Source organism: Misgurnus anguillicaudatus, chromosome 8, assembly GCF_027580225.2.
Source record: "Misgurnus anguillicaudatus chromosome 8, ASM2758022v2, whole genome shotgun sequence".
NCBI classification, from domain to species: Eukaryota; Metazoa; Chordata; class Actinopteri; order Cypriniformes; family Cobitidae; genus Misgurnus; species Misgurnus anguillicaudatus.
This window is the reverse complement of record NC_073344.2, coordinates 13,808,876-13,829,355: the sequence shown is the minus strand read 5'-3', so window position 1 is coordinate 13,829,355 and position 20,480 is coordinate 13,808,876. Positions and strand designations below refer to the sequence as shown.

At 37.2% G+C, this 20,480-nt stretch overlaps 1 protein-coding gene across 3 annotated transcripts; it reads right to left on the bottom strand.

The window, feature by feature from the left end:
* Positions 1 to 396: 396 nt before the first annotated feature.
* On the bottom strand, positions 397 to 20,480 carry smarcc2 (SWI/SNF related BAF chromatin remodeling complex subunit C2). Of its 3 annotated transcripts, none has more exons than XM_073870341.1 (26): positions 20,322 to 20,480; positions 18,686 to 18,805; positions 18,482 to 18,567; positions 16,386 to 16,467; positions 16,202 to 16,294; positions 15,739 to 15,808; positions 15,521 to 15,590; positions 15,365 to 15,440; positions 14,911 to 15,155; positions 14,371 to 14,495; positions 14,234 to 14,290; positions 13,055 to 13,092; positions 11,594 to 11,724; positions 11,358 to 11,429; positions 11,159 to 11,272; positions 10,924 to 11,077; positions 10,529 to 10,645; positions 10,350 to 10,412; positions 9,431 to 9,689; positions 8,988 to 9,149; positions 7,741 to 7,808; positions 7,519 to 7,639; positions 7,285 to 7,448; positions 7,062 to 7,196; positions 5,218 to 5,521; positions 397 to 2,457 (listed from the first exon to the last, which is right to left on the bottom strand). In XM_073870341.1, the coding sequence occupies exons 1-26, from the start codon at positions 20,430 to 20,432 to the stop codon at positions 2,393 to 2,395; spliced, it is 3,102 nt and encodes a 1,033-aa protein (XP_073726442.1). In that variant the 5' UTR covers positions 20,433 to 20,480; the 3' UTR covers positions 397 to 2,392. The 3 variants fall into 3 exon arrangements, with proteins under 3 accessions (XP_073726442.1, XP_055069544.2, XP_073726443.1); XM_055213569.2 differs by having other exon boundaries at positions 7,285 to 7,445; XM_073870342.1 differs by lacking the exon at positions 20,322 to 20,480 and adding an exon at positions 20,140 to 20,256.

Genomic DNA, 20,480 nt, shown 5'->3' with positions numbered 1-20,480 from the left:
TTCTCAAAATGTTCACATTTTACCATGTGAAACGGAGAAAGGCTAACAATAAAAGTGGATGATGACTATGGCTATCAAAGGTACAAAAAAAAAGTGTAATTTGTATGCTATATTGTAAGCATATGGTGACAAAATATAAATTGTTTACTCAATTTTTGTTATTTCAAACCTGTATGACTGACTTTTTTTTGGACAAAAACAAAAAATTAGCTTTGATACACAACCTTGGTCCCCAGCAACTTCCTTTGTATGGACACGAAACAACCGAGACATTTCTCAAAATATCTTATTTTGTGTTACATGGATACAAATACCGTTTTTAAAAGACAAGAGGATGATTAAATGACAGATTTTTTAATTTTTGTGTGAACTATACATTAAAATAACAAACTCATGTCACTGATGATGTCTTTTATTGTGCAGAACCTTCAGTATTTTTTAAACCAAAACCGATCCATTCTTAGTCAAACATTTGAGTAAACAGGTGCTTGTCTGCGCCTGCTACCTCTCCACAAAATACAAATCGAATGTCGTCTAACATTCACACACAATGGTTACCAGTTTCTGAGTCACCATTAAAAAGAAGTATAAACAAAATGTAAAAATAAAAAACGACAGCTACCTTACGACTACAATGTAAAAGACGGGCCGTAGAGCCGAGCAAACCGATCGACATTTTCAACACTGGTTAGATGCGTGCAAATCTGTAAATCCTTCGTCGGTAATACTGCATGTTGGTGCATACTTGTGCATTCACATGTGTGATGATGTAAACCGCAAGTAATATCACAGCAGGAGTGTTTATGTGTTAAATCTGATAATAGCTTACTAATTCCATCACTAGTACTGACATTTGTAGTATGGAAACATGGTGAATGAATGTCAATTCAAAGTAATGTGTGGCGAACCATCGAGTGCATGCACACCACACACACACACACACAAAAGTCCAGCCTCTCTGTATAAAGCGAGTGACCTTCACATCAACATATAAGAAAGAGAAAGAAACATTACAGAGTCATGTTTTTAAGATAACAGCATTCATAATAGTGTAAAGAAACATATAAAAATACAAAAATAGGACGGTTACAATATGAAGACATATGAGACACATTTACCACAGCTGCAAATGTAACTTTAAAATCCCTTCTCGACTAATCAGGTAGTTGCCATTAAAAAGATTTTCCTTCATTTGGCGAATACTTTCTCTGGGTTTGGCCTGACACAGAAACACTCATACATACACAACATATTCTCTACTAACTATGAATACTGGTTATTGAAATATGCAAATGTTATCTCACTGAAATGATAAGAATTGTATTTAAAAAAAAAATGATTTTAGTTTTTTTAAACATCTGTTTAAAATCGTGCCTTTGTTGTCCTGGTTATGATTCCCAGCATTATTCTGTATCTGTCGATTATTAATGCGCTCCCACTATTATGTATTCTCATAAGCATAGCAATGAGATGGAGAACAACACTACCTGTAAAACAAAAAAAGTAAAGCAACACTACGATATTTTGTGTTGGATGATGTGTATATCTGCACACATACCCAAAAAACAACATGCAAACATCAATTATTGATGACGTGATTTTCAGGTTTACAGTACGTTGTTAAACAAATACTAACTTGCTGCCCTCTTTTTCATGCTAAAATCTAATATTACATACAAAAACAGGCCAAACCACTGAAGCTTTCACATTTTCCCATGAGCAAAACCAACATTCACGCACGCACGCACGTACAGTAACAATTACAAAGTCAAAGTCAAGTTTCTCTTCGGACTTTTCAAACTGAGTGCTTCTATGAAAACAAATACAAATCTTTAGTGATAAAAAAAACGTCGATAAAAGAAAACATTAAGTCAAAGCTAATTTGACTTGATGCTTCAACCCTCCAATAAGTAAGATTAGAGAAACATTCAAAAAGTGCAATTTCTCGGTTTACTTTTCCATCTAAGTACCTAGATCAAGGTGCGTTTGGACTGCCTTCGCTGGATCCCAGTATAGGTGATGAATTCTGGATCCTGTAGTTTTGCTGTAGGTCTTATGACATTACTGGAAATTGATATATAGTGTTTTCAAGGCTAAACTTTGTTTCGGGTACTTGGATGCAGAGTTGAGGGTCAGGAGTGCTTTTGTTGGGCGTTAACCAAATGTCAAAACCGAAGGTCATTTTTTATCTTTTAGTTTCAGGGTTTCAAGGTCAGTGTTTGGCTTTATCAATTTTTTTCAAATCCTGTCGTGTTCTGGATGCTGGCGAAATTCATGTATGTAATTTGTTCCAAAAATGATGAAAGTGACAAAAACAAAAGATTCGCTCCCTTCATTTCTATTTCTTCTATCTTAAAGGTTCCACTTTTTCCAAATCTCATGCTCCCTCTCTTTACTGCGTTGGGGCAACGGGGGCGTTTGGATAGAGAGGATCCCCTGTTAATGGAGTACTGGAATCTAAAAGAAAATGCAAACAGAATACAAATTTAAGCAACTGAATGCGTTTACGCTGTCGATCCAAATCGAAAAACACATAGAGACGTGATCAATTTTGGGGACGGGTTCTGTGTTTTGCACTTGAAGCCCTGTTTTCAGATTGTTTGTGATGAAATGGAACGGTTTTGACGGAAATTTGGACGTGTGATGCTGTCCCGAGAATTTTCGGTTTCTTTTGTATCACCCTCCACCTCTACAATGGGTGTATAGGTGCACTGGAACAATCCTTCTTAAAATGCATTAAACTTTCTTTTACAAAGACATGAAATTCATCGAGTGGTCGGGGGTGTTCGCTGGTGTGCTCGCACAGAAATCACTGCAAAAGATGCTTTCCAACAGGTGTTTTACCATTCGTTGTAAACTTGTGGACCTATTTTTCCAAACGCCTCACACCCGTAATTTCTTCCGCTGAGAGCTTGAATAATAGACACTCCAGCCCAGTTGGTGCCAATAATCCACCTTTGCCAATTGCAAGAATACAAACAAAGTTCCCGGCGCAGAGTAATACCATACCTCACAGCACATCTAATACAAGTCAATGGAGTTGGACAAAAACTACGATAAAACCTGTTGTAAAGCATCTTTTGCAGCAATTTTTGTGTGAGCATATCAGTGAACACCCCTGACCACTCGGTGAGTTTCACGTCTTTGTAAACGAAAGTTTAATGCATTTTAAGAAGGATTGTTCCAGTGCACCTATGCAGCCATTGTAGAGTTGGGAGGTGATACCACAAACACCCGAAAATTCCCGGGCCAGCATCATATGTCCGAATTTCAGTCAAAACCATTCTTTTTCATCATAAACAATCTAAAAACAGGACTTTAAGTGTAAAATACCGAACTTGTCCTTTAAATTCTTTAAAAAATATTAAATAGACAATAAAGGTGTAGAAAATAACTGACATTAATCTGACAATGAGAATCAAGTGCATGAATAATTTCAAATTTTAATAATACATTATTAATTTCCTAATAACAAGCATATAAGAAGAAAACATGAAAAAAAGTTTTTGTAAGGCAGGAGTTTGTCAGGCGAACCCCCTTGACATAAATTATTTACTTAACTCTTTCATCGCCATTGACGAGTTATCTCGTCAATTAAGAGAAAACGCTTTCCTGCCAATGACGAGTATTTCCGGCTTTCCGCAATACCGCTATTATAAAACCTGGAAGTATGGCCCTAAGGCAAGCAGCTGCATGTCCGTGTATGTTTTGATGGTCGGTTTGAATCTGATCTCCATCAAAAGTCCTTCACAAAAATGCAATTATCTAAGCTTTTTGCTCAAGAAGAAACCTACCCATATTTGAGAGGTGTTAAAAAGAGAACTAATGGAGGTAGCATGAAATGTTTGTTTTTTTGAAAGCAGAGGGTCTGTTCTTTCATTTGATATATTGTATGTTTATATATTTAAAGAAGAAAATTTTCTGCAAGGCATTAAACTTTTGTGAAAATCAAGAAAAATGCCAGCACTGACTGGCAACTTTTAAAAAAAATGCTGGCACCGATGGAGTTAAAGTACCCCCTGAGATTTTAAGTAAATATTGCAAGAATATTGCCTATTTGCATGTTTGACTACAAAAACATTTTATTTTTCAATTTTAAAGTTTTTATCAGCAGTATTTTTTGATTATTATTACCTATTTTTATTATTATTTTTATTATTATTATTATTACTTTCTTTTTATTATTATTATTACACCTTAAATAATTTTTTATCAGAAAATTTGGTAATTTTCTTTTATGGGTACATAAAATGTATCTGTCCATTTTTCATCAGTTCTCAGTTTTCTGATATATTGTATGGGGCGGTTTCCTGGACAGGTCACATTCTACTCCCAGAATAAAATCCATGTTTGAGCTGCCTTAATTTAAAAACACCTTGCCCTGACATATATTAACACAGGGGTCTCCAACATGGTGCCCACGGGCAGCAGGTAGCCCGCACAGAGTCTATGAGGTGCCCGCCAAAACACATTCTATTAATAGTTTCAATAGTAATATTTATTACATATTTTTAGATTAGCTTGGCTTGGTTTACGTATGTTAACATTACACAGACAGTAACTGTTACTCGACGACAAATAGTGCAGTTGAATCTTTTCGGTACTTTCAGCTCTGAAACTTTCGGAGGTGTACGCGGATCTGGAGCTTTTTCTGCCATTGTTTAAAATCGACTCCAGACACAGTAACGAGACCCGCCCTCCTTTTCACCCTGATTGGCCCGACCTGATCCTGACTGTATTAAACAACTAATCAAATGATGATGGCAGTGACATAACCCAGTTAGAGGTAGAGCACGAGTCTTCACAGAATGCGAGTGCTAATGTTTTGTATGAATGAAGGCTGCACAATTTGAAAATACGGGACAAACGACGTCCCGTGTTGATTCAAAATGACGCGCTTATTCTCAAATTCAGGACGACTTCAGAAATGTTTGGAAAATTGTAGCTTGTGTTGTAGCTACCGCACTACTTGGTCAAAAAAAGAGCTTAGCTACTGAAAAGCTGTTTGATTTAGAAAGCAGCTAAGCTACTACCAAGCTACTAAAAAATGTAGTTAAACTACTAGCTTCGCTTCTTGTAGTGAAGCTACTGCCCAACACTGCTTCTACGTGGGCCATGTGTATTTATTTCTTAGCCTTTTTTTCTTACAATTCTTGGCCTTCTTTGACTAATTGTAATTGACAAAGTCTTGTATTTTATGATGTAATGTGCTTTTACCGTGTGCTGCTCCAGCCTGTGCGTTGGTGGGGGGTGAACTGTGAGAAGCCACTGGAGGCGGAGCTTCGTGAGCATTAGCGGCTGTCGCTGAGGCGGGGCTTGGTGTTGGGGGTGGAGCCGAGGCGTTGGGGACAGGCTGGTGGGTCACAGATGGAGCCGCTGGCTGATTGCCAGGCTGGTTACTGTGATGCTGGTGTTGGATCTGCTGGAAGTGTTGCTGTCGGGCTCTCATCTCCGCATACTTTAGCTGCTCCATATGAAAGGACTGACGATCAGCGAGAAGCTGCTGCCTCTGATACTCCAACTATAAAAACAAAAAGCATATAGGCTTATACAGTATATGCTGAAAGTAACTCTACTAAATGCCTAAACTCTAGTACTGTTGCTTTCCTAAGACCAGGGTTCCCACACCTTGGTTAACTTCAAATTCAAGGACCTTTCAAGGACTTTCCAGGTACAATACCCTCAAATTCAAGGACTAAATGTGGGGATACATTTCAAGTGAGAGCAAGGTTACATCGTGTTACATTTTAGGATACATTGTTACAGTTCCCTTTCGAGGGAACTCGCGCTGCATCACTGCGGTGAGACTTTGGGGACGCCTCCAGGGGTAAGTGCATCTGAATGTGTATATCAAATTCAACCAATGGTGAGGCTTAACGACAAAGACAGGATGACGCGGGAGCCAGGAAGTATATCGCTATCTAAAATATTGCCAAAGACGGCGTTACAGGGACGCAGAAAAGTATGGCAAGGGAGACGCAGCGTCTCATTCCCTTCTCAGGGAACAACAGTTACATATGTAACCCAAAACGTTTTCATGTGTCAAAAAAAAGTACGGAAAAAAGCATTTTGGTAAGAATCAACATTCGCATACAGAAGATATAAGCATTTAAAGCGAACAGTTTAGCACGTGTGCTTAAAAAGTCTAGAATTTTTATGATATTATCCTACATTACACAGAAAATAATATGGATTTTTTTCCAGAATTTTTTTGCATAAAATAGATTCAAGCACTTTTAATGACCTGTATCTATGTATGTATATTTGCAAAAACTTCCCAGGGCCTTGAATTTTTCCCCAGATTCACAAACTTTCAAGGATTTCAAGGACGCGTGGGAACCCTGTAAGACGGTTCGCTATGTTTTTTCTCACTTTTGTAAGTTGCTTGGGATATAAAACATATACTAAATGCCGAAATGTAATTAAAGCGAAACAGATTAATCAGAAATACAAAGATCGGAGTATAACAACGTTTTTTATTCTTATTATAATACTTATATTGTGCACAAGTTGTCTGAACTCTTACACATGTTAAACATATGTTTAATGAAAGACAAAATCATACAAAAATGATTTAAAATGAGGGTAAGTTATTTAAAGGGGACATATCATAAAAATCTGACTTTTTCCATGTTTAAGTGCTACAGCTGGGTCCCCAGTGCTTTTATTAACCTAGAAAATGTGAAAAAGATCAACCCAGTAACTTGGTTTTGGTAAACCATTCTCTGCAAGCATGTGAAAAAATAAGTCATTGAAATCTGGCTCCCTCTGTGATGTCAGAAGGGGATAATACCACCCCTTAATTAATCTGCACTATCGAACCACGACACTGCCATTTAGTGCAGAGATCAGCTCATTTGCATTTAAAAGAACACACCCAAAACCGCACATTTTCGCAATTTTAACATGCTATAATAAATGACCCATATGGTATTTTGAGCTAAAACTTCACATACGTACTATGGAGACACCAAAGATATATTTTACATCTTAAAAAATTCTTGTGAAATGTCCCCTTTAAGTAACATATCCAAGGCCCACTAATACCCATGATGCCTTACCGCCTCTCTCTCTCGGTCCATGATGGTCTCCAACTCTTCAAAGTGTCTAAGTTTGATCTCCAGTTTCTTCATCTGAGTTTCTACCAGCAGAGCCACCAGAGATTTGATCTTCCTCTCTTCCACTGCAGCCAGGTGCTGAAATAAAGGAAATCGGAGAAGACAGCATTCAGTGTTGTTTGTAAAACATCGGTTTGTCCACTGTGATGTCACTCAAGTCACTCACTTTTGCTTTCACAGCTGCAGCAGCAAGTGCAGAAGCGGCAGCGGTGGCCAGGTTTCCTTCTCCTACATCCCTCTCCACCTTCGCTTTCTTCTCCACCTCGCTCTCTGCGTCCCTCTGACCCTCCTCCGTTGCCTCCTTCCGCTCTTTCTCCTTCTCGCCATCTGCTAGAAGTTCAAGTGTATTGGTACGATATTGGATTGTATGGTTTGAACTTTGTGTATATACAGTACCCACCCATTTCTGTATCTGTCTTCTCTGTTTCTCTCTCTGGTTCTGCTTCTCTTGCTCTTTCTTCCTCTTTCTTGCCGTTCTCTCCTTGTTTCTCCTCTTCTTCACTGGCTCCGTCTTTGGTCTCCTTATTGAATAAAAACAGGAATAAAGCACATCAATATTATGGATATGTAAAAAATGTATTACTTTAAGCTGAAATAGTTTAAGTTGTTTTTATACAGTTACCTTATTGTCCCTCTTTTCCTGGCTGAATTGGCCATCGCTGCTCTTGGTCTCCTCACTGCTCTCCTCAGCTGAAATATTTTTTTACATTTAATCATTTAGAAGACATTTTGTTTATTTAAAGGATTAGTCAATTTTCTTATGACACTCTGTGAGTTTCACGTCTTTGTAAACAAAAGTTTAATGCATTTTAAGAAGGATTGTTCCAGTGCACCTATACACACATTGTAGAGGTGGGAGGTGAAACAACAAACACCCGAAAAATAACGGGACAGCATCATATGTCCAAATTTCAATCAAAACCGTTCTATTTCATCATAAACAATCTGAAAACAGGGCTTTAAGTGTAAAATATCGAACTTGTCCTTTAAAAAATAAAAATCCATATAATTCATTCACCACCATGTCATCCAAAATGTTGATATCTTTCTTTGTTCAGTCAAGAAGAAATTATGTTTTTTGAGGAAAACATTTCAGGATTTTTCTCATTTTAATGGACTTTAATGGACCCCAACACGTAACACTTTTAATGCAGCTAAAAATTGCAATTTCAAAGGACTCTAAACGATCCCAAAGAGGCATAAGGGTCTTGTCTGGCGAGACGGTTGTCGTTTTTGACAAGAAAAATAAAAAATTGAACCACAACTTCTCGTCTATGTTCGGTCCTGTGACGCGTCATCGCGACCTCAAGCAATACGTCATCACGTCAAGAGGTCACGGATGTCGAATGCAAAACTACGCCCCAGTGTTTACAAGTGTGGAGAAAGAGGACCGTTCAGACGTTGTTGTATGTCGAATGATACTAATTAATGTCTTTGTGTCAATTAATTGTTTAAAATGGTCCGCAAATGTGCATTTCATATATGTAACACGTGATCTTTCCATGGCATTACACAATTACATGAGGTTGCGCTGGCGCGTCACACTGCTAGTGCAAGACGAGAAGTTGCAGTCTAAAAGTGTATTTTTTTTTTCTTGTCAAAAATGACAATAGTTTCGCTAGATAAGACACTTATGCCTCTTTGGGATCGTTTAGAGTCCTTTGAAACTCTGTTGAAACTGCAATTTTAAACTGCATTAAAACATGTTGGGGTCCATTAAAGTCCATTAAAATGAGAACAATCCTGGAATGTTCTCCTCAAACAACATAATTTCTTCTCGACTGAATTATCTGGATTTTTTTTAAGAAAATGTACTAATCCTTTAAGTACTTGTCCATCAAAGTGACAATGCTTGTATGGGTGCATTACCGGGTTTGTCTGAATCCTCAAGGCCCGTGCCAGCGATGCCGCTCCCCTCCAGGCCATAGAGAGGGTCCGGCCTGCCACTGTTTCTGGCCGCCTCCTCCACCCGACGCACATGAGCCTCCACCAACGCGGCTGGCACCTCCTCCTTCATACGAGAGAACTCCTCTGAGAAGCAAGAGGAAAAATGTGATGTTTACACTACCTTGTTGACCCGACTGCTCCAGAAATTTGACTGGGTCACATATAATAATTACCAAAATAACAAATGAGCCATATGTGCTACTTTAATAGATCCTGTTTTATGATTTTTTTAATTCATGAAAATTGTAAGAAAAACATATCCTCAAATTACAATGAATAATACGTGTATGAAATGATATTGAATGAGTAGATGACAAAAGCTTTATTTTTGGATGACCAATTCCTATAATTGCTTAACTTCTCACCAAGGGCAGATTTAGCTGCGGCGGAGGCCACTCGAGGGTCAACCACAGAAGCCAGAAATGCCACCGTGCTCATGACAGGATTTCCAGCTTGACTGAATGGGATCGGCTGATAGGCTAGTGGGCCCATGGAGGCGGAGCTATCCTCCAGGTACGGGTCTTCAATCGGGAGACGTAGGAAATGGAGGATGCACTCGTCCTGCGTACGGCTGCCTACATGCTCGGATACTTTATTCCAATCGTCCTTACACATCTCCAGACCCTGTGAACCAGGAGATTACATTTTCAATTACAATTTTCAAAAAAGATTCAAAAAAGTTTTATGCTATTGCATATCAAAGATTGAAATAAATGTAAATCTGGACCACAAATCTAGTTTTAAGTAGCAAAAATACACTGTATGGGTCAAAATTATTTTTCTTTTAGCCCAAAAATGATAAAGATATTATGTAAACATTATGTTCCATGAAGATATTTAGTAAATTTCCTACCGTAAATAAATCAACATCAATGGAACATTTCCTTTTACTCAAGCACATTAAATGTCCTTTGGAAATATTATAATAACATAAAAAAGGTTTTGCACAAACTTGTAAAGTCCATAATATGCTGTTAGTAAAAAAGGACATACCAAATAGCATATTCTGTATCCTAATATAAAATTTGTAATGTTCATTTTTTAATTTCATCTTAGTCATTTTTTTATAAATCTTTGAATATTAAATTATGGATTTGAATTTTTAAAGCTATTATAACCTAAAGATGCTATGTGAAAGTTTCTATCAGAAAATAGTGCTTTTTATCTTTTCACTTTCTTGGTATAGAAAACACATTTTTACAGAAATTAGTCAAAATGGATTTATTGCGTTTTGGAACCAAACTCTTCATATATTTTTTAAAATAAAATAAAAATGCTGTATACCTCCAGCAGCAGTAGGGTCTCCTGGTCCGTCCATTCTCGAGTGGCACTGGCTGCATTTTTATTCTGTGGAATGACAGAATAAGATCCTAAATCTGTCTCACAGCTCAATATTCCCAACATCATCTCCATACAGCATATTTCGAAATGTCACACACTCTCATACATGTGGGTGCTCTTACTTTAGCCGAGCCAGACTTTTTGCTGTACATGTCTGTCCTCAGTCCAAAGTTTTGCAGGTCGGTCGGTTTGTCCTTCACTTTTTCTGGGAATGACAGCATCTGTTGTGAAGTTGAAGTCTGAAGGAAGCACAGAAATTTTTTTTTCCATAGAATAAACTCCATAACAAAATGTTTAATTTTTTAAACTAGCCCCTTTATAGATACATGCCAGCAGTTTGCCCTTTCAAACAGGTTTCAATGTTGTTTTTATGTTATGTTATGTTTCTAACCTAGACAACATTTTTGGGTAAAATAGACATTATGACATCTCCAAACATTTGGTTTGCCTATGATGCCCAAAAATGCTTTCTATATAGGCGGGCGGCATAATATATTATGTATGACTGTCTCTGTACCTGTGATGCTTTAGGCTGTAGTGGGACAAGACTTGAAGGAGTGTCAGCCAGCACATGAAAGTGCGAGGTGGGTGGAGGTCCCATGGGAGTCGGACGACTCTCTGAATCCACCTGATAGTTAATCAATCCCCACTGTTCCAAAAACGCATGAACCCTGTTCACACAAACACATCATCACAATCAGAAACAATGCGACAAATATAATAGAGTGTACACAAAATAACACTCTCCAGACCTCATAATGGCACAAACATCTCCGGCAAGGTTCCTACGGCAAGCCGTGGATGTCAAATACTCCTGTGGGTTCAGCCGATATGTGTCGATCATGAAGTTACGGTAAGCCAGATAACTGTAACATAGCAGAAGAGTGAAAACATGGACAGGACAGAGGCGGCACATAGTGATCACCAAAAGAGATGGTAAAGTTTACTTACATTTCAGGAGTTTTGGATTTGTTCTTCCCATTAAAAAACTCAGGCAGTGCTCTGCGCTCTATGGCATGAACGCTACAAAACAGAGAGAGATATTATTATGAATATGATGTTAAAATTCACTCGATTTTAAAAGTATGTAACATGGTAGTCAGGTTAGTGGCATTAAATCTTTAAACAATATGGAGAAATATGTCATAGATATTGCATGGATCTATTTTGACATTAGTGAAGTCTACCTGTTGTAATCGAACCAAGCAGCATAACTCGGTATAATGATATGATGGGTCTGTTCAGTGACATTATCCTCATGGAGGTCCGAACCCTTTACCGGCTCTCCCTTCACACTGGGGGAACCCTCTTCTTCCTCCTATAAACACACACATAAACACACAATTCAACTGTATTCTCATATTGTTGTGCGGCTAACATAGCTTATAATAAAAAGAAGTACATAAAAAATTGGTAACACTTTACTTGAAGGGGTGTTTATAAGACTGACATGACACCTTCATAATCATGACATAACACGTGTCATTAAGATTAAGGAGATTTTATGACAACATTCATTAAGTGTCATTTGTTCCATAATGTCATTTTTAATTTAAAGATTACATTGTTTGAATTGTCTTTGTTAAGACAACTTGACATAAACCAATACATCATAACTTGACATAAATCTGTCATAACATGAGATAGCAGAATAATTATCAAACTTAAGAAACTACATAGCTTTATGAGTTAACATTACATTAAGTAATGCTAATACTATGTCAAATAATTTTAAATACCTTAACAAAATGCAACAGACACGCCAAAATATTATACTTAACTTTATGTATGTGCACAATACATAAAAAATCTGACAACTAACAGAACTTGTTCTTACTCAGACAGAAAGTTCTGAAATGTTCTGACAAAAAACTAACAAAACATTTAATTGATTAATTTAATGTAATTAACTGTTTTTCCAGCGATATGAACCCAACATTGCATGGGTTAACCCATTATTGTACTGTTTTCATTTCATTTTAGGTGAATCTATCTCCAAATGCAATAAAATATAATTGTATCAATTTTAATTATTATTATTATTATTATTGGATGATTGATTTTATTTCTTAAGCACATGAAGAAACTTAAAAAAAAAAAAACATTATGAACTGAAGAATATTCATGAGGCTGTTATAAAATTATTTGAAAGAGTATTTACACTTAATGACATTTTAATGAGACATTATATTTGTACCACTGTAGTTGAGGTCAAGAAAAATATTTATGACACTGTTATATAACTATTTGACAGAGTATTAACACTTAATGACATGTTAATGACAAATTAACTTATATCAATGGTAAAAGGTGGTCAGTTATGTTGTCATAACAAAGACATCTTAAACAATGTCATCTTTGCATTAAAAATGACATAATTGAACAAATGACACTTAATGACAGTTGTCATAAACATGCATAAAATCTCCTTCATGTTCATGACACGTGTCATGTCATGATTATGAAGGTGTCATGTCCGTCTTATGAACACCCCTTCAAGTAAAATGTTACCAAAAAGATTTATCAGCGAATTTGAAGCATTTTCCACACTATTGGTCTCAGACCTTCGGCAGAAATAAAGATACAAAAATGTGTAAGTGAATTTTCTAGAAAGATTTGAAATGTGGTTCATATAATTGCAGCCATACCTTTCCTACGGTTTCCATTGATTCATCCTCTTGCTCATCTAGGTGTGATTGCAAAGGAAAGGACAAATTTAACTGGGATGAGTTAAAAGTTATTTTAATAGAAAGGTAATCAGTATAAAAACATTTATACAGGTTTATACAGGTCAGAAAATGATGACAGAATTTTCTTTTTTTTTGTGAACTATCCCTTATATTATGCATAATAACAGGCAGCTAAAACAAACCTTAACGTTACATGTTGTTAATAATTATTACTCAGTATTTAAATGTTTCACTACACTGAAAAAGGACACTGTAAATAAATTGTAACCCAATCTAGAATTGACTATCTTGTCTAAACAATAGCACAAACATTATTTTTGGAGCCAGTATTATCACTAACATTGCACACTTCACCTTAATTTTAGTCGGAGCATTAGGTGTGTTAAGCTCGGAGTATAATCAGTGTTCACGAATGTACACACACAGTCAAACGCAAAGCCTTGCAAAGCATTGTTTATTTGACTCGTAGCTGTACACAGACGTTCGACACGTGTGTTGCGACAAAATGCAATGCATCTCCTGGGCTACCAATCCAGTATCATGATGTTACATACCTATAGTCACATACATTTTTTACTCTTTTCCGTGACACTGTCATGTTTTTCCGCGTTTAAACATGTACGTATCACGCATTTCTGTTTACGTGTCACTGTCACGTATTGGCTACTCAACTGTTTTGTCCTATTTTCTTACCATCGTCGCTTAGGTTTAGTGTTAGATTGACATAAAATGACATCCTTACCCAAAGTTTAAAAATCAGAAAATATAAAAAATAAATCAGAAAAAATAGTATAAACCAATACTTAAAGTGACATCCTAACGCGAACACCAAATCTAACCCTAAACCAAAGCGTCAATGGTTCGAAAATAGGAAAAAGCAGTTGAGTAACCACTACGTGACAGTGACACATAAACAGAAATGCGTGAAACACGGAAAAACGTGACAGTGTCATGGAAAAAAGTCAAACATTTACGTGACTATAGGTACATAATTTCATGATACAGGGTTGGGGCTACACTACATTATCCTGTAGATGTATAAGCGACCTACGCGTACAAGGTACGCAGACTCTCCGTATGTATAAAAACGAGACAATACTTCTAGCTTTAGACACACACTAATCCATAGATACATACCCAGGTCCGTCATTGTCCCTCCTTTGACTGGAGTAGAATCTGAGTCCTTTTTAGTCACTACACACACACAAATTTCATGATTACACACAATCTTGTCTGAATTGGTAGATTACAACAGGTCAGGTGTGTGTATGTACCTGTTTTAGGTAGTGTGGCTTCCTCCACTGCAGGTACAGGTGAAGGTTCATCTAGTTCTTTTGTCAGATCTTCCGGTTCTTCCTCTCTCTGCCCTCGTTTGGACTTAGTGTAGGGAGTAGTGGGCCTGGAGAACACAAGCACAGTTTCAGGGTCAGTAAAGGAGACACAAAGTGTATAGACCACTTGCATCTGTTATAACTTACTAGATCTTTTATTTTGAATTAGCTTCATTTTCAGGAAATGGTGCCTTTTGTGTTGTATGTGCTATATTATACTACCGGGCTGTTGAATGCTTTACACTGATTGGTTGAGAAATTTTCCATGGGTATGCATTATTTTTGCATTATGCATTAAAATTTTTAATTTTGCAAAATAAAAACAAAATAACTTAAAACAAAACATACATTTTGTTTCACAAATTACAAAGTAATTTGTATTTTTATTAAATTTATATTGAATAGTTATTTTTTTAACACTATTCTACTAACACTTTTTATCAAGAAAATGTATCAATTTATGTATAAAGGAAATAAAAATACCCCTTTTTTGTGTTTTTCTTTTTGTTTTCCTGCAGGGGAGGGGTTGGAGATGGAGAAGGGGAGCGTTTTCTCTTTTTGGCACTGCTTGGCTTTTTGTCCCTCCTTTCATCCGGAGTGCTCACTTCATCCGTGAGGGTCTTTGCTGAAATCCTCTTCCTCCTCGGTCCTCCCTCTCCCACCTCATAGTCTTCTTCGTTCATCCACTCGTTAAACTGATCCAGGTCGAGAATCCACTTTGCATGAACCTACAAAAACACAGGCACCCATCTGTAGTCAAGAGATTAACTATGCCAAATTAATGTACCGTAATAGAAATGTGTAGAACAGCATCTGCGTAAGTAAACATAAAAGAGAATGAAGAAAGCATGTGTGCGACAAACAAAAGAGACAAAGCAAAAGAGAGGTAAAAGGAACGTGAGACAGATGGAGAAAGGTAAGGGAGGGGGTTCCTAACCTTCCTGGGTTTCTCAGCTGTGGGCGGATCCTCCACTGCAGCTTCCACCTCATTGGCTGAAATCCATGTATCGTAACTGCATCACAAACACAGTATATTAATACATAATGCATATACAAACCTGACGTGTGTGCTTATGTGTGTGCGCACACGCACCTGTCCGGCCAGTAACCCCAGTGCAGCAGCATCTGTTTGTCTCTTTTCATAACAGGGCGGACCCATTCCTCTGAAAAGCACACACATGCGCATCACAATATGGTGAAAAACATTGGATGAAAAAGTCACTTAATGCATCTGTTAAAAAGATTAAAAAGTGAAAGCATATGTGTACAAATAATATCTGATTGCTGTAAACAATAAACAACAAAACATACCGTCCTCCAGACTAGCAGGAATAGGCACCACTACATGCGAACTGGATGGTTTATCCTCAGTCACAGACCCCTACACACAAACATAAATCTATATAAACTAGATAATATCAAATTATATGTAGGGTTGGGTGATATACTGAATATTGTGTTTGCAATGATTTTATTCATCAATATCAATATTAAATACAACACCCAGTGCACATTTGCGACACGCTTTTATTGTGGCCATTTTTCTACTGAACCAGTTCTTCTGTTTTTTTTTCTTCAAAAGCAAAGCCAGTTTGTATTTCAGTATGTTTTAATAATGGCCAATTGTTTATCTTTTTAAATTATTTTAGAGCACATATTCAGTGTAGATACTGGCATACAATTTTTTACTTCTATCGCCCAGCTGAAATTAAATGCCATTTGCACCAAGAACTAATAGCTATGACTGTTTAAAGCAATTTTGTTGTGAAGATACCTGGTGTCTTTTGATAATGTCCTTCAGCTTTCCCAGTAGCTTTGGCTCTATGTCTGAACTCAGGTAAATCACAGGTCGGGATAAACAGTTATTCTACACAAAGAAAGAGCACATCTGCATTACTCAATGTTTCATACCTCATACATTCATACTATGTGGGTGTGTGTGTTTATTTTGTGCACACCTGTACTAGCGATTTTTCTATAGTTAGAAACATTTCAACATTGCGGTCCATCCTTGAAGGGTTCTGGAAGTCAAATCTCCTCCTGAGAGAGACCACAATGAAAAATCAACAGATGGACAGCTATTGAGGATTAAAACATCAGACATGGACAATCCTTTACCATTATTCTGAAGATGCAGCACTTTTCAAATACACTCAAAGTGAATGCCATGAAAAATTTATTCAGGAGCATAAGGACCAATTCACACTACAACGGAGGCGAAACACGAGTTTCTCAATTTCACAGTGTGTCATAACATCAAATGCCACGAATGAAGCTACTTTGACAAGTTCACTAGTAAACCCGCTAAGTACGTCTGACATGTTTTCTTGTAAACCAGCATTTTTATCAGATTCTTAATAGATTTTGTCAACAAACTGGTATTTCTGAATGGCCTGAGGCTGGGATTAAAGGAATAGTCAACACATCCTCACCCCATGTCGTCAATATTTGACGACACTTGACCATTCGTCAATATGTGATTACGCAAAATTAAACAGTGTACGCGAAATTAAACAGTTGTCACCTGGCATTGGGGTTACAGTTAGGTACGAAAGTTGTCACCTGGCGTTGGGGTTAGAGTTAGGTTTGGGTAGGGATGTCATTATGTAAATCTAACCCTAAACCGACGCGAAAATGGTAAGAAAATAGGAAAGAGAATGCAACGGACGTAATAGTATTGAAGTCCCCAGTTCGTCAAAAAATTACGCGAAAGGTATACCCTCCCCGTCACATATTGACGAATGGTCAAGTGTCGTCAAATATTGACGACATGGGGTGAGGATGGGTTGGAATAGTTCACCCAAAAATGAAAATAATGTCATTATTTATTATGACCTCCGTTCATCTTTGAAACACAGTTTAAGATGCTCTACACTTAGTCCGAGAGCTTGCCGACCCTTCACTGAACATCTACGCACGGCACACTGTCCATGTCCAGAAAGGCAACAAAAACATCACCAAAGCAGTCCACGTGACATCAGTGGGTCAGTTAGAATTTGTTGAAGCATCGAAAACACACCTTGTTCCAAAAAAAACAAAAATTAAGACTCTATTCAGCATTGTCTTTTCTTCTGAGTCTGTTGTGAAGCGCATGCGTGAGGCCAAAGTCACGTGATTGCAGTTATGCGGCTGACGTGTTATCCTCAGACATGTTTTTTTCAAACTGACAGCATGCGTCTACCTCAGACTGTAAATGAAGCCCGGGCGCCCCCCCCCCAAAAAAAACCCCAGCTGGGGCGCACCAGATAACACGTCAGCCGCGTCGTACGTCAGCCGAAAGAAAAGACAATGCTGAACAAAGTCGTAATTTTTGTTATTTTTGGACCAAAATGTATTTTCAATGCTTCAACACATTCTAACTGACCCACTGATGTCACATGGACTACTTTGATGATGTTTTTATTACCTTTCTGGACATGGACAGTGTACTATACATAATTTTCAATAAAGGGTCAACAAACTCTCGGACTAAATATAAAACATCTTAAACTGTGTTCCAAAGTTGTCCGAAAGTATTTGATGAGCGTATAATACGTGCCGAGAGCATTTTGTTAATATCATTATCTCACTTTTGGTGAGCTCCTCAAATAATGAAAAATAAATAAAGGCACATTGATGGTATAACATACTGTAATCTTACCCTTTTAAATTTTAAATTTACTTTTCAGTAATTAAATGGTTTTAATTTATTAATTATGACTACAACAGGATTTATATTGTCAGAGTTACTTGTCAATAGCAATAATTGAAAGTTTGTTGCCATGTAGGACAGCCTGAATGGAAAAAAATGCAAGTAAATCCTACAGGAGATATGATTTTAGGCAGACAAGATTTATCATTTACATTGATTTTAAGGGTTGTAAACCTTGCCAGATACAAAATGATGACTACTACAAATCTAATTGATAATATTTAATAAAATACACAGTTTTATAACTGTTCTTAAATTAAACTGCTCTTAAATAAAAGACACTAAATATGAAATATTTTAAGAGTCTGAATACTTTCTGGAGACAACATGTGTAAAGTAAAAGGAAAGAAAGAGAGATATTACCATCCTTGATCACTCTTGAACTTGTAGGCAGCAGCTAGAATATGACACAAAGCTCCTCCAGATTTGAAATCCAGAAAACACTTTATCTAAGGTTGAGAAGAGAGGACATTACACATATACAGTGGTGCTTTGGTGATATAAGATTGTGTTTTCCTAATGGATGACTTTTTCAATGCTCATATAAAAGAGGGCTTGTGTGATTACCGGTAGTTTTGTAAGGGGTGGGTTGCTGACATGCCGGCCGAACACTTCCTCTTGAAACTGAAGCAGTTGAACCACCAGGCTTGACAAAGACTTATTGGTGGGGGGCTCTGCCTGAATATACTGGAGACAGGCAAAGAGAGATTTTAGAGTTGTTACGAAGACATCATCATGAAAGGGACATACATATATACATTTAATTTTCAAGAAAACACTGATAATTGTACCAATTGGGAGTTTTAAATTGGCGGGTTACTTTTTATAAATTATGATCAATTGTTAATTTCTTGGTAAAGCACAGTTTTAGCGCAAAAACTCAAATCGCGAGTCATCATGGTACACTAAATACAGCATTATTGGTCAGGCACTAGTAAGACACTGGCTCACTATAGGCTACATTGGGACACTTGATGACCGCTGATGTGCTAATTAAAACAAGGTTAAAGAACAGTATAAAAAACTTTAATTATTCTGCTTCATGTAGTACAGACAAGAACAAAGTCCAGTAAAAAAGACAGAGCTGGTACAGTGTTAAGATTAAATAGAAATTCTATTTAGTATATAAATACGTAATGGAATTTATTTGATGCTTTATTTGATGTTTATTGTACTATGTTGATTTGCTTACGTAAAAAAAGTTTTGGTGAAAAGGACAAGGGTGAAAGAGGAAGGGAGAAGATGGCAGGATGACAGAATTTTGTTGGAATATATGCAATTCAGATTTTATAATAAATAATAATAAAATGTTTATAAATAAAGATGACATAGTGACATGGTTAATCATTATTAACACAGTCAATTGTTGTTTTCTTACTTCTTTTGGCTAGTAGAAGTTCTGAATGGCCAGTAACTTAAAAATTTAGTAGCCAAATTGGCTGGTGAGTGAAAAAGTTAATTTCAAACCCTGTTCATTTCATTATTTAAGGAAATATATATTATTATTAGGTTCATTTTAATGGTGTTATTTTCTACAATGAAACTGTCAGAAATCAGTTCATTGTATTGCAACGTTTATCTGATTTAAAATAAAGTAAGTAACTAAAAACAAATGACAATTTAATTCATACACAATACTGTATGATTTAAGTTAGTGTTTTATTAAGGAAAAACGGATTAGACTTTTTACTGACCCGGCACGTCCTTGCATTGTAACATGAACAAAGTCATTTTAAAGGTTAAATCGTTGCAACCGAAACAGGCTACGCATTTAACACCTTCTGCTACTTTACACACGCGCGCGACAAGCATGGAGCCGCACATCTGGATGCGCGCACTTGCGCTGCACGCGAGCTGCCAATGCCGCAACCTCGTCAAGAGAGCTAGCCTTTCCCTGGATAAAAGACAAAACCATTCTTCAAGGCCATTTGTAAAAACCCACGAGACACGATGTAACGACTGTAAAGGTGTGAACGGCATCAAATATTGAAGGTAAATCCGAATTTTTAGGTGTATCTTACGGGTTTTCTCAAGACGCGCGTCCAGCATCTTCTATTGTTCGAGGCGCGTCAGACTGTGGTTTAAACAGCTGGATTTCTCTCCATCTCCTTTTCTGCCCTCCCCTCTCTACCCGCATCGAGCCCTTACTGCACTAATACCTCACTGACTCTAACCTGCTGGTTACAAAAAAATCGAATGGTACCTTTTTATAATTCTTGCCCAGCCAGACCCGGACATTGTCGAACTGCGAGACGGTATCAGACGCCTCGAAATATTTTACATTCGGGCCGCCGTCTTTCTTCCGTACCGCCATCTTTGTCTGCTCGAAAGTTTCACCACCCACCGCCCCCTGGTGCTCATT